Source organism: Rhinopithecus roxellana, chromosome 17, assembly GCF_007565055.1.
Source record: "Rhinopithecus roxellana isolate Shanxi Qingling chromosome 17, ASM756505v1, whole genome shotgun sequence".
In the NCBI taxonomy this organism is placed as follows: Eukaryota; Metazoa; Chordata; class Mammalia; order Primates; family Cercopithecidae; genus Rhinopithecus; species Rhinopithecus roxellana.
The window spans coordinates 104658360-104684609 of NC_044565.1; the positions used below are offsets into that span (position 1 = coordinate 104658360).

At 46.0% G+C, this 26250-nt stretch overlaps 1 protein-coding gene and 1 long non-coding RNA gene across 9 annotated transcripts in view; one reads left to right on the top strand and one right to left on the bottom strand.

Annotated features, from left to right (window-relative positions):
• Positions 1 to 26250, top strand: part of THADA (THADA armadillo repeat containing) — a 349614-nt gene that overhangs the window by 321898 nt on the left and 1466 nt on the right. For all 7 annotated transcript variants that reach the window (XM_030921220.1, XM_030921218.1, XM_030921223.1 and 4 more), the window contains one exon: positions 26021 to 26190. In XM_030921220.1, the coding sequence (XP_030777080.1) occupies positions 26021 to 26190 (170 nt within the window). The remainder of the gene's footprint in view (positions 1 to 26020; positions 26191 to 26250) is intronic.
• LOC115894272 lies at positions 858 to 26078 on the bottom strand. Of its 2 annotated transcripts, none has more exons than XR_004054356.1 (2): positions 26002 to 26078; positions 858 to 1231 (listed from the first exon to the last, which is right to left on the bottom strand). It is a non-coding gene; the product is annotated as an uncharacterized LOC115894272 (long non-coding RNA). The 2 variants fall into 2 exon arrangements; XR_004054355.1 differs by lacking the exon at positions 26002 to 26078 and adding an exon at positions 6680 to 6736.

A 26250-nucleotide genomic window follows, 5' to 3' on the forward strand; every position in this document is an offset into this window, starting at 1 on the left:
CTTGAGGACCTGGCTTGGTCTTTCTGCTTCTCATCCTTAGCATGTTGGCTCTTTGACCCCACGCTTGTCCTCATGGTTACAGGATAGCTTGTGTACCTCAGATACACCCCAACATTTTAGGTAGGAAAGAAGGGTTAAGAACATACATTTTTCTTCTCACGGGGTTCTTTTTATCCAGGTATTTTAAATGCACCCCTTGCCGCAGCATGTATTTCTGTATGCATCCTTGGCCAGCTCAGGTACATGGCCATCCCAGATACAAGGGTAGGCTGAAGGGGAAAGTATCATGCAATGGAGAATGAGACGCGTCTAGGCATATCACTTGGAACTAGAACCATCACCTCCCAGAACAAAATTGACCTTCTATTAATTAGCAAGGAAGAAGTGGGATAACTGTTGGGTGGGATACTGGGGAGGGATTAGTGTATATCCAGGAAGTGCCGTGACACATTTAGGGAACTGACACATTTAGTCCAGCATGAGGAGTGGAGAGTTGGGGTAGGGTGGGAGAAGGACAAACACTAAAGCTAGAGGTACATGGGGACCAGATTTTCAAAGGCCAGGGATGCCTTGCTGCTGACTTGGCTCTCTATGGAAGCCATCACAGGCATAAGGAGGAAAGTGGGAGATGATTGCACATTACACAAAAATGGGGAGGGGACGCCAGTCTCAAGAGCAGTGGTTTTCACACTGCAATATGTACACAGGTCACCTGAGGATCTTGTCAAAATGAGATTCTAGGTGAGGCGTGAGATTCTACATTTCTTAAAAACTCCCCAGTGATGCTGACACAGCTGATCAGGGGATCATACTTGGAGTAGCAAGGTCCTAATGCTCTTCGAAAATAAATGTGCAAATATGTTTGTTAGGCATTTTATAGTAACTACTAATATAAATGAAATAGAAATTAACGCTCTCAAATAACTAAGGGGAAAAAAGACAAACTTAGATGGAGTTTTCTTTTTAAAGAAAGGCAAAATCTGGCATGTCTTTTGGTAATCCTGATGTCTACATGTAACAGAAAAGCCAAACAGAGGTTTAAACACAATGGAAGTTTTTCTCTCTCTCAAGTGACTGCAGTCCATTCCATATGAGGGAGTCCAGGCTAATTGGCAGGCCCCAGGCCCCATGTTTCTTCTGTCTTTCTGCTTCACTCTCCTGGCATGTGGCTTCCATCCTCAAGGTCACCTCTTTATCCATGATGGTTGCCAAAAGCATTAGCTAGCTCATCCTCATAACAGATGAAAAGAAGGGAAGAAAGAACAATAAATAATGTGCATCCTCTCCTTTCCAAGAGTGCCCCCAAAGTCCCATAAAACACTTCTCTTTACCTCTCATTGGCTATAACCTAGTAATATGTCCATATTTTGCTGCAAGATGTGCAAAGAAACACGATCTTTTGGGCTAAGCACATTACTAGAGTTCTTTTACTGAGGAAGAAGGAAACACATCCAGCTATATGTCACTTTGATAAAGAGATAAGCCTAAATTTATAAGGAATGGTTGAAAATAAAGAAATACACACCCAGTACTTTGAGAGGCCGAGGCGGGTGGATCACCTGAGGTCAGGAGTTTGAGACCAGCCTGGCCAACATGGCAAAGTCCCATCTCTACTAAAAATACAAAAAATTGCCAGGTGTAGTGGCTCATGCCAGTAATCCTAGCACTTTGGGAGGCTGAGGCGGGTGGATCACCTGAAGTCAACAGTTCGGGACCAGCCTGGCCAACATGGTGAAACCCTGTCTCTACTAAAAATACAAAAATTAGCCAGGCGTGGTGGCATGCACCTGTAATCCCACCTACTCGGGAGGCTGAGGCAGGAGAATCGCTTGAACGTGGGGGAGTGGAGGTTGCAGTGAGCCGAGATCATGCCACTTCACTCCAGCCTGGGCAAAAGAGCAAACCTCCATCTCAAAAAAAAAAAAAAAAAAAAAAGCCAGGCATTAGTGGCACGCACCTATAATCCCAGCTACTTGGGAGGCTGAGGCAGGAGAATTGCTTGAACCGGGGAGGCAGAGGTTGCAGTGAGCTGAGATCATGCCATTGCAGTCCAGCCTGGGCGACAGAGCGAAACTGTCTCAAAAAAAAAAAGCACAAACCAGGCAACATGGTGAAACTTCTATCTTTACCAAAAATACAAAAATTAACTGGGCATGATGGTGCATGCCTGTAGTCCCAGCTACTGAGGAGGCTGAGATAAGAGAATTGCTTGAGCCCAGGAGATGGAGGTTGCAGTGAGCCGAGATTGGACCACAGCAAGACCCCTTCTCAAAAAAAAGAAAAAGGAAAATGCACAAATTTGTTTCAGGCAAATGGTAACAGAAAGAAAGTAAGGGTGGTAATAATAATATTAGGCAAACAAATTTAAGACAAAAAGTATGAAGATGGAGAGGAAGAGAAACACTGGATAATGATAAAAGTTATCCACAAAATAACAGGCATGCACCTTTACGTATCGGGCAAAATAGCATCCAGATTTACCAAAAAAGACTACAAAATATTAGATAAAAGTTATTAAAATACAGCCATAGCAGGATACCTTTCCTTTCTCAGAATGTAAAAGGTCAAGCCAGCCAAAGATGAGTGAGGCCTTAAAGGATTTAAATACCAGACTTAAAAGTTTGTATAGGTATAAACCTTGTACGCTGACAGAAAATAAACATCCATTTCAAACAGCTACATAACATTTACAAAAACTGATCATATTTCATGTTACCAAAAAAATTTCCATTTCATAAAGAAATCTTCCTAGGCCACATTCTGACCAAACTGCAAGCACACTAGAAATGTAAAATAAAAATATAACAACAAAATGCCACTTAGATATTTAAGCACACTCTTCTAAATCCGTTATGCCAATGACAACACAAAAATTAAAGACTCCTTATAGGCCCATACAGAGGAAAACACACTCACGATTTCAGTAGATGAGCCTCTCCTCAGAGGAAGTACTTGAATTGTACCTCCTGGGCTCAAGTGATCCTCCTACCTCAGCCTCCCAAGTAGCTGGGACTTCAGGCAATATATTAGGCAATTAAATTTTTATGAATAATGTACGAGGAAGTCTTTAAAGTCAGTAAATGAAGATAATAGAAAAAGAGGCAAAAGATAAAAACCAAGCACTCTGTAGAAGAAAAAAGATGTGAGCAGTACACGCATGAAAAAAATGCTCATCCTCACTAATAAAAAAGAAATACCAGTTAGAACATCAGCACCCTGTCATTTCCCTGTATCTTATGGGCACAGAATAAAAAGATTACTCTTGGCCAGGTGTGGTGGCTCACACTTGTAATCCCACACTTTGAGAGGCTGAGGCTGGAGGATCACTTGAGTTCAGGAGTTTGAGACCAGCTAGGCGTGGTGGTGGGTACTTGTAATCCCAGCTACTTGGGAGGCTGAGGCAGGAGAACTGCTTGAACCTGGGAGACATAGGCTGCAATGAGCTGAGATCATTCCACTGCACTCCAGCCTGGACGACAGAGTGAGACTCCATCTCAAAAAATAATAATAATAATTGCTGTCACTAGGGTGAGAGCTGTGAAGAAACAGGCATGATCTTACCAGGTGGAACTATAAATTGGTATATTTTTAGAGAGAGTTTAATGGTATTTATAGAAATTTAAATGTTTATGCCAATTAAGCCAGCAATTCCCTTTTAGGAAATTTATCCTATAGGAATATTTCCACAAGGGCACAAAGATATATGTATAAGGTATTCCTTTCAATGATGTTTATAACAGGAAAAGGAATAACCTAAATATTCATCAAAGGATTAGTTAAGTAAATGTTAATACCTCCACATACTATGCAGCAGTTAAAAATGGAGTAAATCAGTATGAACCCACGTGCAAAGGCATCCATGATATATTGTTAACTGAAAAAAGCAAGTCAGAACAGAACATCTGGAATGATTCCACTGTCAGCTATAATAAGTTATTATTCTCTATAACTCTGTAATTGTTTTAAGTCTAGAAAGCTCCATATTATAAATTACTGCCTATAGGGCCTCTGCTGCCTACAGGGGCCTGGCAAGGAGCATAAATGCATGAACTGGCAGGACGTGTAGTCAGAGTAGGAGGGACTGGCAGGGAGCAGACAATCATATACTGTCTCAGTTGTAGCCAGTGGTTGTGATTCCTGACTTTGCCAGGTTTCCCTGGCCAGCTTTCATGGATCGGGACTCAGGAGCAGTAGTTCTTTGTTTCAGCCCCAAGACAGCCTTTCCTGGCCCCCTAGCAAAGGCAGTAGTAGTGACCCCTATCAGCATCACTTTGGGTCCTCTTCAGCAAGTGCTGGGTGAACCTGGGGCTTTTAGTTGATGGCAGCTTCACTGCCCCTCTCCCCTTGACATGGTGAAATGGGCTCCATGTCACCCTGAAACTGACAGCAGTTGACATTAAGATTTTTTTTAACATCATAGAACTTACGGACTGTGTTTCATTTTGGCTTTGTTGGTTCCTTAGTGCTCCAGGAGGTTCACTGTCCACCACAGAACCTCCAGAATCTTCAGGAGGCCTCACACAGGCCAGGTTACCCATAGTCCCAGTGTGAGCCCTGTGTAGTTACTCTTTTTAGTCCTAACCTTTTTGGCAGGGGGAGGGGGCAAAAACAGCCTCAGCTGTACTGGCAAGAACAGCTGGAAATAGCCAATGGATGAGAAAACTTGAGGGTCGATATCCTCCAGTTGCCAAGTTCTATCCTGCTTAGCAAAGTCTCTGTGCTGTTTCACTCTTCATTTCTGAAAGTGACCTTCAACTTGATTTCCCCCGGCCCTCGGTGTAAATATTGGCCTGGTCATTGAGGTCATCCAAAGAATGATTTGGTCTCCTGTGTAGGGTTGCCAGATTTAGCAAATAAAAATACAGTACACCCAGTTATATGAATTTCAGATAAATAACAAATAAATTTTATTTATTTTCTTTTGTTGCCCAGGCTGCAGTGCAATGGCACGATCTCAGCTCACCACAACCTCCGCCTCCCAGGCTCAAGTGTTTCTCCCACCTCAGCCTCCCGAGTAGCTGGGATTACAGGCATGTGCCACCACACCTGGCTAATTTTGTATTTTTAGTAGAGATGGGGTTTCTCTATATTGGTCAGGATGGTCTTGAACTCCCAACCTCTGGTGATCCACCCACCTCAGCCTCCCAAAGTGCTGGGATTACAGGCGTGAGCCACTGCACCCGGCCAACAAATAATATTTTTTTTAGTATAAGTATGCCCCATGCAATATTTGGGAATACTTAAAAGGTTATTTATTGTTTACCTGAAATTCAGACCTACTCAGTATCTCGTATTTAATCCTGCAAGCCTGCTCCATGGGCCACTGGGGCTCTCCCTTTCTAAGGGAGGCGCCTGAAAGTGTGAGGATCAAGACCAGTAGGAAGTGTCAATAATAACCCCTAATAAGCACTGTCCAAGGCATGACACATCACCTCAACCCCAGAGCCTGCTAAACCCCAACTCCTGCTTTTCTGTACCTACCCCTCCTCCCACTGGCTTCTCTACTGCTGAGCTGCCTGCCTCTGGACTTTCTCTCTTTCAGTCTGTGGCTTTCCCCCACCCTCACCTCTCCTCTTTTTTCCTCATTTTGCTCTCACTGATCCATAACATGTAATTAAAGTTTACATATTTGAGTGTTGGTTGTAATTACTAAATAAGGTTTTATGTTCCTTGCTGTAATTTAAATAGCAGGGGAATTTAACTTTTTGTGTGCGTTTCATTTTGCTTTTATTGATAGGTGGCCTTAAGTTCATTTTTAGCCATGTGAATCACTGACCTTCACCTTGAGCCAGGAGAAAGGCCTTCCATATCTGGAATGAACTCATGCACATCTTCCTAGAACACATGCCAACGGAGGAGGTGGGGAGTGGGATAGATTGAGGTGGTGGAGTGAAGGGAGATGTCACTAGGTTGACCCAGTCAGGAGAGAAGGAGACTCAGAAGCTTCCTGTGCTACCCCGAAGCCCAGCCTTTTGGAATTGGGCCCCGCTGGCCCTGGAGAAGCCCCTTCTCTCCCCTTTATGATTGATCGTCTGACTCCTTTCCAGTGAGAAGCAGCCTCTCATAGGGATACACAGGATTTGGGGTTAGAGACAAGCGCCCCAGGGGCCTTGTGCCTTCCCTCTCTGCCTCTCCCAGTGGGAGCAGACACTTGAAGGAAACTCCACTCTGGCCCCTCCCGAAACAGGTAGTCTGGACAACTTTCTGACGTCCTCCTGTGTTAGAAGCTTCTGGTTTCTAGTTGCTGCCTTCAGGGACCCTCATGTCTGTTTTCTTTCCCATTCTCTCTGTCTGCCTTTGTTTTGCCATCCCCCCTCTCCACCCACCAGCAGAGGGACCTCTACCCATAACCAGGGAGGCATTTTCCCATCTGGGAAGAAAATTCTGAGGGACAGCTGCCGTCTTGGAAAGAGAATACTGATCTGGGAATCAGGGAGTCCTCACCTGAACTATTTGGCTTCAGTTTCTCTATCAAATGAAGGTGATTTTGTCTGTATTAAAATATGAATAAAAACAAATGTTGGCCAGGTGTGGTGGCTCGCACCTATAATCCCAGCAGTTTGGGAGGCTGAGGTAGAAGGATTACTTGAGCCCAGGAGGTCACGACCAGCCTAGGCAATGTAGTGAGATTTAATCTGTACAAAAAATAAGAAAATTAGCTGGGCTTGATGGTACATACCTGTGGTTCCAGCTACTCGAGAGACTGAGGGAGGAGGATCACTTGAGCCCGGGAGGTTGAGACCAGTCTGGGCAACATGACATACTCTGTCTTTATGGGGAGGAAAAAAAAAATTTTTTTTTTTTTTTTTAAATTAGCCAGGAATGGTAGCGTGTGCCTGTGGTTCCAGCTGCTTCAGAGGCTGAGGTAAGAGGATCACTTGAGCCCACTAGGAGGTTGAAGCTGCAGTGAGCCATGATCATGCTCCTGCACTTCAGCCTGGAAGACAGACTCAAAAAAATAAATAAATACAATGTCAAAAAGTGAGCACGGTTCTATCCCCAATCCAAATGCTAACTGGTTTAAGAAAAAAAAAAAAAAAGTAGAAGAGAGACAAGGTCTCGCTGTGCTGCTCAGGCTGGTCTCAAACTCCTGTGCTCAAGTGATAACTCCCACCTTGGCCTCCCAAAGTGCTGGGATCACAGGCATGAGCCACCGCACCCAGACATAAGCGGGGTTTTTTTTAATGCTGGAAAACCAGAAACTTGCTGTTTGTTAAAGAAGCCTTTTCATTCACCAAGTTAAGAGGACCTTACCACTTCATTTTGGGAGGAGGGTTTTTATTCCTTCTATCTTGGATTCATGAACATCTGGGTGTTCTTTCTTACCTCTTCTTACAGGCAGGGGAGAATTTAAAAGAGCCTGAAAGAATAGTTATGTGCCCCTTGACATTTCAGCAAATGTTTCAGTAGAAAGCAGATTGGCTCTCTCAAAAGTTCACCTAATGATCTTTGACTGAGCTGAGGTGTCTTCTTGACCCTGTAAAGGAGGCAGCTACATGAGTTTGAGGGCTACACGTGTCGAATGGCTGTAGTTGCCCAAAGAATTTTGGATCAGATCTCTCACCTTTGATGGGAATGAAATAACAAAGCCTCACCCACCCGAGGCCTGTTGCCTTTTGCTAAGCAAAGTCCTGTCAGCCATTTAGTACAGACAGAGGCTTCACCCCAGCTGGAAACTCAATAATGAGTGAGGCCTAAGAATCTGAGCTTCCCAGAGTGTGTGGGAAACCAAACATTGGAGGCCACAGCATTCCCCGACTCCAATACTTGGATGAAGCTTGTGCATTCCCTTGGTTACAGCCATTTGGGGCTCCAAAAGGCAGAGAGGTTTAGCCAGAGCCTCCTCTCAGCAGTTCTGGGGGGCCCAATCCCTTGTCACCTTGAAGTCCTGTTTAATCCTTCCCCTTCACAGCAGCACCACAGCAGTGAAAAACAATGAAAGTCAGCCACACCCGTGGAAATTCATGTCAGGGAAAGAAGGCAGGAACAGGATCAAAGCCTCTTGTAACCCAAGAATTCCTCAGCAGCTCCAGTCCCTTAATAATTATGGTTTGGAGATTTGCCAGAAAGCAAAACCATTTAGCATGCCGTATTTAACAATGAACAGTTTTCTGTGTTCATAATAGTCACTGTGCAGAGCAAATAGGCACCTTGAACAAAGGGTAGGATATTTATGTGTGTATATAAAATAACCTGCACCTACCTTAAACCTAAATGTGTTTTCACAGAAGAATGTGGCACGTCCCTCTGCTCTGGTACCTGCTTTATGAGTAATGAGTAAGTTGGAGAAAAGCTACATACTCTACCCCCATCCCCACCTCCCCAGGTTTTTAAAATAGAAATATTTGTTTAACCCAGAATTTTCCAAACTTACTAAATAGTTACACTCTTTACTTTCCAGCTGGGGTAAAGCTGCTTTGGTTGGTTTTGAAGTTTGGAGTGTTTTGTGTTGTTTTAAATATCTGCTAACATTCCAAAAAGCCAGTGTCCCCAGAAAAACTTTTTGGGAAGTGATGACCAAAGAGTGCAGGAAACAAGGAGATGGACCAGTGGGAGGACCGAGAAACAAGTCCCAAGCCCTGAGGGGAGATGAACGAGTTTGCCAGAGGCCCAGGTCTCTGCATCAGGTTTGAGGAACCTTGGATCCAGGTTCTCCATGTCAGTGTGTGTTCAGTTAGACTTTATCCAACAAACATTTGTCATTGGGGGAAATTAGAGAAGAATGGCTGCTTGGAGGAAAGTTCATTACAGCCAAACCTTAAAGGATGGGCAGAATTTCAAGAGGAAAAGATGAGAAAGATGGAGAACATTCCAGAAAGACATGGGTGACAGATTGTGAGGCCTGTTCAAGAAAGGAATGTTAGTGTGGTACAAGCGTCAAGTGCGTGAGTAGGGTGGGGTGAGATGAAGCGGGATGACACAAAAAAAGACCTTTGGATCAAATAGATTCTTTCAGATGCAAGTGACAGAATGTCCGATGCAGCCCACTTCAGCATAGGGGAGGCATATTGGATCATGTAACTGAGAATTCCAAGGCTAAGACTGGCTTAAGACATGACATAATTCAAGGATTCAAACAGTGTCCCAAGGACCTGGTTTCTTGCCATTTCTCCCTTCTTCTAGGTTGGTTCTGTTTTCGATCAGCTCACACTTTTCTTGGGGTTTAAGATGGCTACAGCAGCTCTAGGCTTTACATCTTCATTTATTCAAGTCCTATGTCAGTACAATCCCATTGCATTTTATTGGCTGTAGTTGGGGTCCAAGCCTATCCCTGATCTAATCTCAGGGGCCAGATGCCAATGATGGCATCATATTCCTGGCCTCTGAGATTAGTTCAGGGATAGGCCTGGAACCTATCTGGAGCAGGTACCATGCCTGGAGTTGAGGTGTGGAAGGGCTGGGTCTCCGGAGGGAGACTGGGGACAGCTATCCAAAGGAGGGTGAATGGAAGGTGGGCAGCAAAAACAACAGATGTCTGCTAAAACCTGGAATGCCAGGCCAGAGAATCTGGATATCATTTATATCAGAGAACCAGTAAAGAATTTTGAACAAATAAGCAACATGATCAGAGCTACACATTAACATTAATTCAGCTACAGTTTAATAGCTGCCATGTGCTTGGCACATGGTAGGTACTTAATATAATTACATATTGAATGAGTGAATGCAAAAAGAGATAGATGGGTAGCTTGGAAGAGGGGAGAGAAATTAAAGGTAGGCAGCATTTTTAGGCCATCGTAGCAGTTTGGAAGGGGAGCTAGCAAAGGGAATAACAAAGACCCATCAAGAAAACCAAGAGGTTCCATTGTCATGAAACCCACATAAGGAAAAACTATCAAGAGGGCAGGTTTGGTCACCCATGCCAAACACTGTTGAAAGGTCAAGTTAAGGATGATGAGGATTGATAAAATGTCATGAGTGAGAGCTGAGAGAGAAGGTTCAATAGTGGGAGGTTAGAGCCACCTTTAAGGAATTTAGAAGTAAGTAGGAGGTAGGCAAAGGGCCCAAGTGTTGACCACTCTGCTACATCATCTGTCTTCTCATACTCCCCAGTTCAAACTCAGCAAAAAAGGTGCTCCTTCCCCTGCACACATCCTTCACACACCACCTTATGCCTCCCCCATGACCTCTATCCAGCCACGATTCCCTTTCCTCCCAGGCATCTTCAGGCTCTCCTTCTCTACCTCCAATGGCTCCTTCTCATATAAATATTTACATCACTCCCCTGCCGTAAAACCACATCTCCTAGACCCTGATCTGTCTTCAAGGCAGTGTTTCAAAAGAGTCATTAGAGAAGCTTTGACTTTGAAGGGGACGGAATTTTGAGCTTATGCTGAATGTCCTTGTAGAAGTCAAGATTATCAAGAATGTCAAGTCAAGAAGTCAAGAATGAGTGGTTAGGGAGTAAGGTGTAGGGACAGGGAAAAGATTGGAACAGTTTATATAGACAATCAGTTAGGAGTCACCAGAATAGGAAGGAAAGAATTACCAGGGGACATGGAGAGTCCAGCTGAGATTAAACAGTGTGAATTTGTAGACAGCTTCATCAGCAGACTGCTGAATTGGTGGCTCAAAGTAGAACAGTAGATTGCGTTTGGGGAGAGGTGGCTAGGGAGCATTGTTGAGCTTCGTGTCAGATCAGATTGACAAGGGCACTGGGGACTAGGAAGATCATCACAGGCGTGGGGAGTCCTGGATAATGTAGAACAGTAGCCTGGGAGAGAGGGCAAGGTCAAGGATGTGGTCAGGATTGGGGGGCGTGGGTAGTTTCAGTGGAAAAGGTAGAAGGTTAAACAGTCGTGTTAGGAATATTAAAGAGGCCATATGATGTGGGAGCCATAGTGTATAGACTATGTGGCTTAATCCCAAATCCTAAACTGTGTCTCTCTGTTATACCCCATTATAAAATGGGGCTCATGAAACCTACTTTAAAACATCATTATAATTAATATATATGAAGTATGTGTGATAGTGCCTTGTACATAAGTACCCAATAAACGTTCGCAATGATACTAATGTTCATTTCAAAGTGATGATAAAACTTAGAATTGGAGATCTTGAGTTGAAACAGTTCTAAATAATGACAAGTTCTCAGGTGTCATTGGGAGTAGAGTAATTGGTTAATTGGGAGTTAATTAATTGGGAGTAGAGTAAAATCAGAGATGGGGAGTATTTGAATTGAAGAGGTTGAAGAATGGTGAAAGCAAATACTGGGAGGGACATCTTTATGGATGTGGAAGTCCCAGATGGGGTGGCCATGACGCAGTCACTGAAGAAGACCAGGTCTCTAGCCAACAAGAATGGGGAGGTGGTTAGTATGGACTTCAAAAGAGAGATTGTGGGGTTGGCAGGGGGACTATCTAGGAGTGGCAGAAGGAGTGTGCTGTTCCATCCAAGTCAGAGACTCAGGGACAGAAGGAACAGCCCTGACTGGAAAGAAACACGGAAAAGATAACACATATGGAGAATTTGCTCACAATACAACAAATTTTAATTGAGGGTAACTATTTTTTCATAAGAACTTTTGAGAAAAACTGTTCCCTGAACCTGGGGACACATCTAAAAAAGGCATGAGGATAGGGAAGGAGGCAGAAAGGACGTTTTGGAGTAGATTTCTGAGAAAGCCAACAGAGGGAGGCCCTGTTTCCTCACCATGATTGTAAGGTGTGTGACATGAGACAAGCCGGCTCAGGCCTGTGGGCTGGTGCTAGGCATGCCCCAGCTGGACACAGCTCCCTGTGGCCCTGCCACATCTCCCACTCGGGAGTACACAGTCCCACAGTACCTTAGATTGCTGTATTTCCCAGACCGGTGTTCCACACGCTGACAGAGAGAGGAACCAGACCAGGTGAGCTGGGATTGGGGGCTTCTGCTTTTAGAGAGCAGAGAGCAACAAATGGGTTTAAAGGAGAGGAAACAGGACACCAGCAGGCTTCAAGGCTGCCTTCTCTTCCAAGAGTGCTGCTCTGTAATGTAATTGTATTTGGACATTTTTTCCACATGATGTCAGAGTATAGCCTCCCTTAAAAGCCTTCATGAAAAAGCACAACTATAAAACAGACTCGGGCAGTGAAATGGAAACCAGACGAGTGAGTCTGTGTAATTTGGGTAAAGAGATTTCTCTTTGCAGCTTTGTGATCTGATCTGATCTCTGCTCTCTGCATAAAACTGTGTTTCACAGGATCCACTTACATTTGAGTCTTACCATGCAGGTGATTTTGGATGTGAAATGTCTTGCTTTATTACCAGAAAGCAAGGGTTCCCTTCTCAGTGGCTGTGCAGACCACCCCTCTCAGGCTGCAACCTTTCTAGTCTTCTTGTCCTTGTGTGGGCCCAGGCCCCAGCAAACAGGGAAGGAGGCCTGACCCCTTTTCATTCTCGTTTTAACCCCTCTGTTCACCTTCATCTGTCTACCCCTCACCTCCCTTCTTAGGGTTAGTCTTTGGAGAATGCATCCTGGGGAGAAATATTCATTGAAGAGGCCCAATCCCTTTAAAGCAAATGGGCCCATTTTCCTGCCCATTCCATTTGCTTTAACGCCTCAGGGGCACAGAATTGAATTACCCATTGTCCTCTGTTCTTGACACACTATCCTGCTCCATCCCCATGAGGGTCCTTTTATTTTATTTTACTGTATTTTACTGTATTTTATTTTATTTTTATGGAGAAAGAGTCTAACCCTGTTGCCCAGGCTGGTCTCTAACTCCTGGGCTTAAGGATCCTCCGACCTTGGCCTCCCAAAGTGCTGGGATTACAGGTGTGAGCCACCATGCCCAGCCCCTTTCTTTTTTCATGTTTATATTGTATTGAGATGAAATAAACCTAAAATAAAATTAACCATTTTAAAGTATACAGTTGCAGTAACATTAGTACTTTTACAATAGTGTGCAGTCATTACCACTATCTAGTTCCAGAACAGTTTCATCACTCCCCTAAAAACCCTGTACCCATTAAGTAGTACCCCCAGCCCCTGGCCCCTGGCAACTACCAGTCTGCTTTCTATCTCTGTGACTTTTCCTATTATCGTTGTTTCATATAAATGGATTTATATATGACCGTTTTTGCTTGGCTTTTTTCATTAGACATAATGTTTACAAGGTTCATCCATGCTGTAGCATGAATCAGCACTTTTAATTCTTTTCATGGCTGAGTAATATTCCATTGTATGGATCTACCACATTTTATTTATCCATTCATCCATTAATGGATGGACATTTGTGTTGTTTCCACCTCTTGGCTATTGTGAATAGTGCTGCTATGAACATTGATGTATAAGCTTTTGTTTGGGTACCTGCTTTCAGTTCTCTTGGGTATGTACCTAGGAGTGGAATTGTGGGTCACATGGTAATTCTTTGACTTATTGAGGAACTGGAGGTCCTTTCGTGATGGACATCCTCCCCAGGTCGGCTCTGACAAGGAATAGCAGGCATGTTCCAACCTATCCCCACCTCCCAAGACAGTGAGAATTGGCACAATGTCATCATTCTGTTAGATCTGGAAATAAACGTAAGAAAAAAGAGTATGGTCACCACAGAGATGCTGGTAATCAGAAGAAAGACAGCTTGGATGGGGGTGGGAAGGGGATGGGGTACTGAGAAGATTCAGGGTGACTTGAAAAGATTTGACTAAGGCCCAGGAAGAACTTAAGAAAAAGGGACTCAGCCACCCAGAATGAAGGAAATTTCAAGCCTAAAATACCCATGCCTGGTACAGCCAATCCACTAATGATGAGGGAGGGATATAAGAGAGCTGTGAACTTATTTTTTCCTGCAACAAGGGGCAGGGAAGCCATGTAGAAAGAGTCTTGAATGTTAAGGATGTAGGACATTTGGGCCTTGTGGGAGCACTGAAGGCTTTCAGACTGAGACATAATCAGGTCAGAGTTGTCTTAGACAGGTCACCCTGATCACAGGGAAGGGAAAAGCTTGGAGTCAAGACAAGACTGGAAGCAAGGAGCCTGCTTAGAAGGCTGCCGTCGTTGGCCAGCCTCAACGATTCACACCTGTAACCCGACATTTCGGGAGGCCAAGGTGGGAGGAATGCTTGAGCCCAGGAGTTCAAGACCAGCCTGGACAATATGGCGAAAACCCTGTCTCTACAAAAAATGCAAAATTAGCTGGGTGTAGTGGTGTGTGCCTGCAGTCCCAGTTACTCAGGAGGCTGAGGTGGGAGGATCACTTGAGCCCAGGAGGTTGAGGCTGCAGTGAGCCATGATTGCACCACTGCACTCTGCCCAGCCTGGGCAACATAGTTAGACCCCATCTCAAAAAAAAAAAAAAAAAAAAAAAGAAGGCTGCCATTGTTCTGAGAGGAAGGGTGGTGAGGATAGACCAAGGAAGTGGCAGTGGGGATGGGGAGGAGACAAGTTTGAGAGGTGTTTAAAAGGGGGCACAGTTGTCAGGGCGGGTAGCTGTGGATACAGAGGTGAAGGTGGAGCATGAGATGCCACAAAAAAGAGGGTAAACCAGGAAGCAGCAGAGGAGGAAGCCTCAGCTCCAGAGAGCTCCAGAGCACTGCATACACTGCTGAGAGAGCCCAGTCAGACTGGCAGTGAGGCCGAGAGTGTGGGGACAGGAAGGCTGTGGAGGTGGCCCAGGCCACTCCTTCTGAGTGAGGGCTAAATATGGAGGAGACTTGCCTCCTTTTTCTTCCTTCAGATACAAAACTTTCAAAACAGATTCCGTGTGTTTTGATTTCAGCATTTTTACCTGGAGGACACTGTGACTCTATGTAAATGCAAATTTCTAATCTGAATTATATGAACATTAATTCATTTCATCAAGAAATCATGTTCCATTGTAACTCCTACAGTCCAGTTTAATTCCTTTTAATCAATTTTCTATACTGAGTGAGCATGGTGACTCACGCCTGTAATCCCAGCACTTTGGGAGGCTAAGGCGGGCTGATCACCTGAGGTCAGGAGTTCAAGACCAGCCTGGCCAACATGGCAAAACCCCGTCTGTACTAAAAATACAAAACAATTAGCCATGCATGGTGGTGCATGCCTGTAATCCCAGCTACTCTGGAGGCTGAAGTGGGAGAATCACTTGAACCCGGGAGGCAGAGGTTGCACTGAACCAAGATCACACCTCTGCACTCCAGCCTGGGTGACAGACCGAGACTCCATCTCAAAATATATATATTTCTGTACAGAGCAGTGAAGGCATTTCCTAAAGTTCTCCCTTATTTTCTTAAGTATCAACTCTTTTTTTGTTTTGTTTTAAGATAGGGTTTTGCTCTGATGCCCAGACTGGAGTACAGCAGTGTGATCACAGCTTACTGCAGCCTTGAACTCTGAGGCTCCGGTGATCCTTCTGCCTCAGCTTCCCAAGTGGCAGGGACCACAGGCATATACCACTACATTCAGCTAATTTTTAAATTTTTTGTAGACACAGGTTCTCACTATGTTGCCCAGGCTGGTCTTGAACTCCTGGGCTCAAGTGATCCTCCTATATCAGCGTCCCCAAAACGTTGGGATTACAGGCATGAGCCACTATGCCCAGCCTTTTGTTTGTTTTTGTTTTTTTGTTGTTGTTTGTTTTGTTTTGTTTTGTTTTTTGAGACGGAGTCTCGCTCTGTCGCCCAGGCTGGAGTGCAGTGGCCGGATCTCGGCTCACTGCAAACTCCACCTCTCGGGTTTACGCCATTCTCCTGCCTCAGCCTCCTAAGTAGCTGGGACTACAGGCGCCCGCCACCTTGCCCGGCTAGTTTTTTTTGTATTTTTTTAGTAGAGACGGGGTTTCACTGTGTTAGCCAGGATGGTCTCGATCTCCTGACCTCGTGATCCGCCCGTCTCGGCCTCCCAAAGTGCTGGGATTACAGGTTTGAGCCACCGCGCCCGGCCATTTTTTTTTTTCTTGAGACAGTTTTGCTCTTGTTGTATGGGCTGTAGTACAGTGGCACAATCTCAGCATCAGCCTAAGGCCATGTCAGTGGTGGTTTCCCATGCCTTTGGGAAGTGTAGTCACTCCAGAAGACTGCTGGGGAGTGTTGGCCACAGGGGACAGATAGGAAAGACCTTGAGAGGGCTGGGAGTAAACTCCATTTCAAGATATAAAATTCCCAGAAACTTTGAAACCGCAGGCATTTTCATTTTGAACACTGTTTATAAATCTTAAAATCATGTTGTGAGTTTAAAAGTCATTTATACCTGGATTTGGTCATTGCATTACCATAAACTGTGTTTGTTCTATTTAGAGCGGTAAAAGCCTAGGGGGTGAGGTAGGCTGCCTAGTCAGGGAACTTTCTGGATTCTGGGTTTTTTGTTTTGTTTTGTTTTGTTTTTGTTTTTTTGAAATGGAGTCTCGCTTTGTCACCCAGGCTGGAGTGCAGTGGCGCAATCTCAGTTCACTGCAACCTCCACCTCTCAGGTTCAAGCAGTTCTTCCGCCTCAGCCTCCCAAGTAGCTGGGACTACAGGCACCCATCGCCTTCCCCGGCTAATTTTTATATTTTTAGTAGAAACAGGGTTTCACCATGTTGGCCAGCTGGTCTCAAACTCCTGACCTCAAGTGATCCGCCTGCCTCAGCCTCCCAAAGTACTGGGATTACAGGCATGAGTCACCGCGTCCAGCCTCTGGATTCCATATAAGACTGGGAGGCAGGTGCCTAGTAAGGGAACTTTCTGGATTCTGCATAAAGCTGGGAGGCAGTAATATTAAAGTCCTCAGGAAAGAAACATTATCTTCTTGAGTTTTTCTGATTTTCAAATTCTAGTCTTCAGTTACACCTCAGGACCATCTGCACCACTACCACCCATATCCCACCAATGTGTTTTGGGAGCCAGGCAGTCCTCCATCTTGAGTTCTGTGCTGTGTTTACAGTACCTCGACTGGGCATGTTTTCAAGGCTAGTATAGTGCCTTTTGCTCATGACAGCTCTGTTGAAGAACTCAGAAGGAGCCAGTCAGTCTTAGGAGCTCAGGCTGAGAAGAAATTTCTTAGAAAAGAAAGAAGTTGCCAGGTGTGGTGGCTCACGCCTGTAATGCCAGCACTTTGAGAGGCCAAGGCGGGTGGATCACCTGAGGTCAGGAGTTCAAGACCAGCCTGACCAATATGGTGAAACCCTGTCTCTACTAAAATTACAAAAATTAGCCGGACATGGTGGCATGTGCCTGTAGTCCCAGCTACTAGGGAGGCTGAGGCAGGAGAATCGCTTGAACCCAGGAGGCGGAGGTTGCAGTGAGCCAAGATCATACCACTGCACTCCAGCCTGGGCGACAGAGTGAGACTCCATCTCAAAAAAATAAACATTAAAAAAAAGGAGGAGGAGGAAGAGGGGTCCACCTGGACCCAGTGAAGTCTGAGTTCCTCCCAGACTTAATACCATGGCCAGGTAGGGTGTTGGGGGAAGGGACGGCTGTGGACGAGGGCACAGGGCAGAGAGAGGGTGGGCCATAGTCTGGGGTTACACACAGCCCTGGCACTTGGCCCAGTGCATGCTGGGACTAGGGCTGCCCTTGAGAGCTCTGGCAAGCACATTTGGTTCTTCTTTGATGAAATTTTTTAAATTTTCAGATAAAGAACAGAGACTATTAACCACAAACACCCATGTTCTCCAACCCAGACTTCCTACTGGGTTCTTTGAAGCTGGGGGGAACGACCCCCCTCCATTTCCTAGAACACTGACCTTCCTCTGGGCCATTTGTCTCCAGTAGGGGTCAGCTGGGAGCTCTTGATTGGTGGTAAAGGTTGAAATGATGGCATTTAATAGCATGGCCCTGAATGTACTCACAGAGTGCCCTGCCTGGAATCCTAGCTCTGAGCCTGGGCTCTGATGGCCCTGGTGGGTGGAGAGCCCTGGCTAGTCTCGGAGTAGAGGGTAAGGGGAGGCAGGGGACAGAGAGGCTTCTGGCAGCCCCAGGAAATGCTGAGTGGCAGAGTCAGCTGAACTGAGCTTGTTTTTCATGACTAATTAAAGTTGAGGCTCTTCCCCTGCTAAATGGAAATGAAGACGACCATGGAGAAGACTAGAAATAATGAGGTTATCTGGAAACAGCATCATGAAACCTGAACGTATTTTTGCTCAGAAAAAAGAAAGTGCAGTAACACTCACTCCATCAGATGCTGCCTATGCTGCCCAGGCCATCCCAGCCTGTCTGGCCTCACCTTCAGTCCTCCCTTCAGCACGCAGCTTGTCTCCCTGCAGTCCAAGCTCGGGCTGCTCTCCCTCCTGGTTATGTGTGTCCTCTCACCCACCCTGCTTGGCCCCTCTGTGAAGCCTCCACCCCCTTCCACATTTGTTTTTCCTTTCTGTCCTTTGATTACCCCCACTCATGATATAATTGGTCTGTGTCACACACCGTCTTCAACTGTTTCCTCACACTTCGTGTGGGTCAGCTTGCCTCTGACAACTCTTCACTCTCTAAGAGAAGGGACTGGGTGGTTTTCTTCATGTTTCACACAGTGTTCTCCACACACAGGCGATCAATAAATACTTGTGGATAGATAAAATACCAGATTGATGGGTGAATGAATGGGTGAGTGGGTGGATGGATGGTGAACTGGTTGGATGGCAGGGCCACCCAACACCTTGGCCAGTCCCCTAAAGCTGAGGAATTTTTCAAAGGCCTGAAGGAGGATTCTCCAGAGCTACGGGCAGGGAGAATTCAACCTGTCGCCATTTGCACAGCACTTACTGTGCTGATTGCCCTCTCTTGAGAAGGACTAGAAGGCAGACTTGACCAATGGCCTTACTCTAGAAGGCATCTCCCCCATAATACTTTAAAATCAGACCATGGGCTTTTTAATCCGTGGTCTGAAATAGTTTTCAGGGTTGGCACCTGGAAAACATCCACTTTGACATCTTTCTTTTAGTCAGTAGTTGAAAGCAACTTTAAAGCCTGTGACTTACAAGTCTACCTGCCTAGAAATTAATAATCAGTTCAATTACTTCACCTACTGGGAGGAAATTGGAGGCTGAGATTTGTAGTGGAGCCAGCACACTGTGCGAGGCCTGAGTCTTCACCTCTAGCCCTGCTGGACGGTGGGGGATGCAGGGTCGGCGCTCTTCATGGAGGCAGAGAAGCAGCACCAGGGGGTATCGGCACATAACAGGGTTTCTGATAGCTAGGCATCTGCCTTGGATGGGGAGCCCTGATGAGGCTGGGGCAGTAGCAAGATGAAGGCTATACTGCAGCAGCCCTGAAGCCTCTGGTTTGCTTCCCTCCTCTGCAATCCCAGTGAGTTATCCCTTCACAGGGATGGAAGGCACCAGATTAACCAATTCTAAGTGCTGATCCAGTGCATTTCCAACATGATTCCAAATGACCGCATGTTAATCCCACTTGTGTAGGCCTACCACAGACATGAATGTGTACCAGCAAACCTCACCCATTTGAAGCATTCCAGGAAGATTCTAGGGCATATTTCATCTTGCCCTAGCAGTGTAGCTGGTAGGAGGAAGAACCTCGGCGATTATTTATTCCCCACGTTGACATCTTCCTCCCACCAACCCCCAGCTCCCACAGCTCTTGGCATGTGGACCACTCCACTGAGCACCTGATGTCCCTGCTATTGCCTGGGTGTTTGTCTACCTTCCCACCTAGACCTCCTGCTTCTTCGTTCCCTTTTGTAGCTGATTACTATTCCATTGTATGAATTTATAACCACATTTTATTTATCCATTTATTAGTTGATGGACATTTGGGTTACTTCCACATCTTGGCTCTTATGAACAAGGCTGCTATGAACGTTTATGTACAAGTTTTTGTGTGGATGTGTCTTTTTCTCTCTTAGATACATTCCTAGGAGTGCAGTTGTTGGGTCATAGGGTTCATCTTTTGAGGAGAACTGCAAGACTGTTTTCCAAAGTGGCTACACCATTTTACGCTCCCACTAAAAATGTATGAGGGTTCCAGTTTCTCCACATCTTTGCCAAAACTTAACTTTTTTCTTTTTTATTATAGTCATCCCAGTGGGTGTGAAGTGGAATATGACTGGGATTTTGATTTGCATTTTCCTGATGGTTAATGATGCTAAGCATCTTTTCGTGTGTTTATTATTACTGAGTGTTAAGAGTTCTTTATGTAGTTTAGATATAGTACCTTATCAGAGATAGGATTTGTTCATATTTTCTCCCTTTCTGTGAATTATCCTTTCACTTTCTTTTTGGTGTTACTTTGAGGCACAAAAGTTTTTCATTTTGACAAAGCCCAGTCTTCTTTCCCTCCCTCCCTTGTTGTTGTTGTTTTTTTTTTTTTTTTTGAGATGGAATCTTGCTTTGTCACTCAGGCTGGAGTGCAGTGGCGTGATCTCGGCTCACTGCAACCTCCACCTCCCGGGTTCAAGCAACCCTCCTGCCTCAGCCTCCCGAGTAGCTGGGACTACAGGTGTCCACCACCATGCCTGGCTAATTTTTGTATTTTTAGTAGAGACGGGGTTTCACCCTATTTGATCAGACTGGTCTTGAACTCCTGACCTCAAGTGATCCACCCACCTCAGCCTCCCAAAGTGCTGGGATTACAGGCATAAGCCACAGCGCCCAGTCTGACAAAGCCCAGTTTTTCTAATGTTGCTTGTGTTTTTGATGTCATATCTAAGAAATAGTTGCCTAATTCAAGGTTGTACAGATTTACTTCTATGTCTTCTATGAGTTTCCTAAGGCCGGGCACAGTAGCTCAAGGCCAGGTGTGGTGGCTCACACCTGTAATCCCAGCACTTTGGGAGGCCGAGACAGGTGGATTATGAGGTCAGGAGTTCAAGACCAGCCTGGCCAAGATGGTGAAACCCTGTCTCTACTAAAAATATAAAAAATTTAGCCAGGCACAGTGGCAGGCACCTGTAATCCCAGCTACTCGGGGAGGCTGAGGCAGGAGAATTGCTTGAACCTGGGCAGCAGAGGTTGCAGTGAGCTGAGATCTGCACTCCAGCCTGGGTGACAGACAGACTCCGTCTCAAAAAAAAAAAAAAAAAATGAAATGAGTTTTCTAGTTTTAGCTCTTACATTTAGATCTTTGGTACATTTTAATTTTTATATGTTGTGTGAGGTAAGGGTCCAACTTCATTCTTTCGCAGGTGTATATCCAGTTGTCCCAGGATTACTGGTTGAAAAGACTTTTTTTCCCCGTTATTTTGGTACCCTTGTCAAAAATCATTTGACCATAAATGTGAGGGTGTGTTTGTAGATTCTCACTCTGTTGATTTGTGTAATCTGCCCTTGCTATTCTGTTGATCTATATGTCTATTCTTATGCCAGTAGCACACTGTCTTTATTCCTATAGCTTGTAGTAAGTTTTGAAATCAGGAAGTGTGAGTCCTCTAATTTTGTTTTCTTTTTCAAGATTGTTTTGGATACACAGCAGATTCTTTTTTTTTTTTTTTTTTTTTGGTAGCAACAGGGTCTTGTCTCAAGTGATCCTTCCACCTCAGCCTCCCAAAATTTGGGGATTACAGGTGTGAGCCACTGAGCCCAGCCTCTCAGCAGATTCTTAAAACACACTTGTTGATTGGCTGCTTGTTTTCTTGTTTCCTTGATGGACTGGCCAGACTGTGAGCGCCTAGCTGGCCTGCACGCTTAAGTGACACATTCCTCTCCCTACTCCAGCCTCCCTTCATAAGGCATTTGGCCAGTAGAGATCTAGGCAGTTCTGGCTGAGCTGCCTTAGTCCAGGGCAAGGTAGTAAAAGAGAATTTGGCAGGTTGCAGCTGGCTCCCCAAGCAGGAGATCTAAATCCAACTCATCCTTCCCCTACCCTCCCCAAAACATCTCAGCATTCCTTCCTCTTCTGTCCTTGCCTTGCAGGCTTGGAGCTTGGGTAGTTAGAGCTCTATCTAGACTCACTTCTGGCCACATCACACCAGCTCTTCCCATGTGCCTGTCATCCCACCACTCTCCTGCCCCTTCCTAACCATGATTCATGGCAAAATGGTGCAGGATAGAAGCTATCTGTCCTGTCAGGTGGGGCTAGTGCACCAAAGCAGCCTGGCCTTCTTTGGTGGCATCTTTGGTCACCCCCATAGGTTCTTTATGGACTCAACAGGAATGTCACGTGAGCTGCAGGTACTGATTTTGCTGATGGATGATGAAATTTTTTTCTTCCCTGTTGGGCTTTCAGTCCTTGCCTTAAGGAGACCATAAAAGAAGTGGTGGGAGGCCAGGTGCAGTGGTTCACGCACGTAATCCCAGCACTTTGGGAGGCCAAGGGGGGCAGATCACTTGAGGTCAGGAATTCGAGACCAGCCTGACCAACATGGAGAAACCCCGTCTCTAGTAAAAATACAAAATTAGCAAGGTGTGGTGGCAGGTGCCTGTAATCCCAGCTACTCCAGAGGCTGAGGCAGGAGAATCTCTCAAACCCGGGAAGCAGAGGTTGAGGTGAGCTGAGATCACACCAGTGCACTCCAGCCTGGGCAGCAGGAGCGAAACTCTGTCTCAAAACAGAACAACAATAAAAAAGTGATAGGCCGGGCACAGTGGCTCATGCCTGTAATCCCAGCACTTTGGGAGGCTGAGGCAGGTGAATCACTTGTGGTCAGGAGTTCGAGACCAGCCTGGCCAACATGGTAAAACCCCGTCTCTACTAAAAATACAAAAATTAGCCGGCCGTGGTGGCAGGTACCTGTAATCCCAGCTATTCATGAGGTTGAGGCAGGAGAATCGCTTGAACCCAGGAGGCAGAGGTTGCAGTGAGCTGAGATCATGCCACTGCATTGTAGCCTGGGCAGCAGAGCAAGACGCAGTCTCAAAAAAAAAAAAAAGAGTGATAAACCCACTGGATGTGGTGACTCATGCCTGGAATCTCAGCACTTTGGTAGGCTGAGGTGGGCAGATCACTTGATCTCCAGGAGTTCAAGACCAGCCTGGACAACATGGTAAAACCCTGTCTCTACAAAAAAAAAAAAAAAAAAAAAAAATACACAAAAATTAGCCTGGTATAGTGGCACATGCTTATAGTCACAGATACTCAGGAGGCTGAGATGGGAGGATCACCTGAGCCCAGGAAGGTCAAGGCTGCAGTAAGCTGTGATTGTGCCACTGTACTCCAGCCTGGGTGACAAAGTGAGACCTTGTCTCAAAAAAAAAAAAAAAATGATAAAACCAAGTCTGACTTCTTCATCTCCATTGCCTTCCTGCAGGGTAGGGGGCAGTCTGTGCACTGGAGATACTTAGCCCAGCACCACAGCTATCTGCAAACTTGGACCAGTTATCTAACCTTCATTAACGCAGTCTCCTTGTTGGCTAAATAGGGATACTTCCCTTATAGAATGGCAGAATGGCAGGAGCGATTAAGGATTCAGTAGGAGCTGCCAGGCGCGGTGGCTCAAGCCTGTAATCCCAGCACTTTGGGAGGCCGAGACAGGCGGATCACGAGGTCAGGAGATCGAGACCATCCTGGCTAACCTGGTGAAACCCCGTCTCTACTAAAAAATACAAAAAGCTAGCCGGGCAAGGTGGCAGGCACCTGTACTCCCAGCTACTCGGGAGGCTGAGGCAGGAGAATGGCCTGAACCCAGGAGGCGGAGCTTGCAGTGAGCTGAGATCCGGCCAGTGCACTCCAGCCTGGGTGGCAGAGCGAGACTCCGTCTCAAAAAAAAAAAGAATTCAGTAGGAGCAAAATGTTCATTATCATTGGTAACACTAGTTACCATTTACTGAATGTTTTCTTTGTGCCATTCTCTATGTTGGTGTTCAGATTAAGTCAGATGGAATAAAGGAGGAGATCTCATGATCTCCAGCCATAAACAAGCATGTGCTGAGCATCTGCTCTGTATTGAATCCTATGCTGGTCCTCATGTGTGTTTTTGTTTGGGGGGTTTGAAAAAGGCCACCTGTGTGGGGTGCAGGGGAGCATCAGGAAGAGCAGCTAATGGATGCTGGGCTTAATAACTAGGTGATGGGTTGATCTGTGCAGCAAACCACCATGGTACATGTTTATCTAGGTAACAAACCTGCACGTCCTACACATGTATCCCAGAACTCTAAAAGTTGAAGGGGCTAGGTGCGGTGGCTCACACCTGTAATCCCAGCACTTTGGAAGGCTGAGGTGGGTAGATTACTTGAGGTCAGGAGTTTTAGACCAGCCGGGCCAACATGGTGAAACCCTGTCTCTACAAAAAATACAAAAATTAGCTGGACAAAAACAGAAAAAATTATCTGGGTGTGGTGGCACACACCTGTAGTCCCAGCTGCTTGGGGGCTGAGGCAGGAGAATTGCTTGAACCCGGGAGGTGGAGGTTGCAGTGAGCCAATATCACGCCACTCTACTCCAGCCTGGGCGACAGACTCGTCTCAATCAATCAATAAAAGTTGAAGGGAAAAAAGAAAGAAAAAGGCCATTTAATTATCCCCTCTCTATACAGATTCTCAGCCAACTGAGAACTGCACAAAGGAGTTAGGTAGAGGTAAAAATAGAGATTGTATTATAGGTAGAGGTCCAGCCAACACATGGCTCAGACCCACAGCCAAAGTGCACCTTCGCCCCCTCCCCTTTTCTGTTTCCTGGTTTAAATCTGGGTTCCAGGCTGCAGAGCAAGCAGCATGGGGAACGGGGCCACTAAAGGGCAAGTGTCCTGGGGGACTTATCTGGAGCTGTCAAGATGGTAAGATCAGTCCTTTTGCCTGCTTACATGCAACTAGGTGCTGCTGTGTGACCACTGGATAGTCCTGGCCCTACTGCAGGAGGGCCCCAGGTGTACACCCTGCTGAGCCCACCATCAAAACCTCTGGAATGTTCATGCTAGTTCTCTAAATCTGTGCTTTCCATGTACCATGAAACTTGTTGCCAACTATAATTTCTTGATGTGTGCAAGTGGGTTATGTAATACCCAACCCATAGGATGCTAGAAGGACTGGGGAGAAAGCACTTGATCAGGGCCTGGCACTCACTAGGCCCTCAGTGGGGCCATCCCAGTAAGCCTGGTTCAACACCCAGGGGAACTAAGCCTGCTGTTGCAGATTATCAACCGTCTGCCTGTGTGCCGAGAAGTCTCTTCAGGGGCTAAATGGTCAGGGTAAGTCTGTGTGCTGAAGTTGGAGATGTGGATTTGGGAGTGATCAGGGCTCAACAGAAATGCATCATTGAAAGACAGGCATTGGTGCAGGATGGGCCTACAGAGGTCCATTGTCTGTGCAGTGGGCTTTCAGTCCCATGTTTCAGACGTCCTCCAGGTTTGGGATGGGAGGGGCAGAGTTGTTAGGGGAAGGGACAACACCCCTGAACCTCCCTCCAAACCCATATTTAGGATTGTCTAAGACCAAATGGTGAAATAAGGCCATTGGTTTCCCCAGGGCCACTGCTTCCTCTTTCTGCACCCTTCTACTCTTTCAGTGCCCTTCCTCCAAGCACCGGGGAAAACAAGGGTCCAAAAACAAAAAACTCCAAGACAGAGGGCAGCAAAATAGGAGCCAAATGCAGCCCACCACCTGCTTTTTATAGCCCATGAGCTATCAGTGGTTTTTACATTTTTAATTGGTTGAAAAAAATAATATTTTGTGACACATGAAATTCAAATTTCAGTGTCCACAAAGTTTTGTTGGAACACAGCCACAACCATTTGTTTACAAATTGTCTATGGCTGCTTTCAGCTGAGTTGAGAAGGTATAGGCCTGCAAAGTCTAAAATACTGACTCTCTGGCCCTTTAAGGAAAAGCTTGACAATGCCCTGTTTTAGGATGTGTCTTGCACCCAGGAGATCTGCTTTCCAAGGAAAGGGCAAACCAGTTAAATCCAGGCAGATGTGCAGAGGAGACACTGGACAGGGAAGCCTTCCTGATCCTTCCGGTGACACTGGAGGAGCTGAGGGGAGATAACTCTCTAATCCTACAGATGGGACTGCTTCTGTCCACACTGAGTTAGGGGGCATGGAAACAGTGGGTTCAGGCCTATGACTCATTCTAACAGTATAGATAGCAGGATTCAGAAGGTGATTAATAGTCTCCAGTGAGCCCACCACACCAGCTTCCCTGCCAGGCTGGTGGCAGCGATTTTACCTGAGGCCTTTCATGTTCCCAGGGTCCTGCAGGCTGCCCTGGGCCGGCCCTGAGCAGTATATTCATTGCTTACCTTTCTCCTGTCTCTGCAGAGTTTGCCTTCTGCCAGGTGGATGCCTCCATCGCTCTGGCCCTGGCCCTGGCCGTCCTGTGTGATCTGCTCCAGCAGTGGGACCAGCTGGCCCCTGGACTGCCCATCCTGCTGGAATGGCTGTTGGGAGACAGTGACAACCTCGTGGTCTGTGTGGAGAGCATGCATCAGGTGATCCCGGGGTGTCAGGGGAGTGGGAGGCAGGGTTGGAGTGTCCTAAACCCGCTGGAT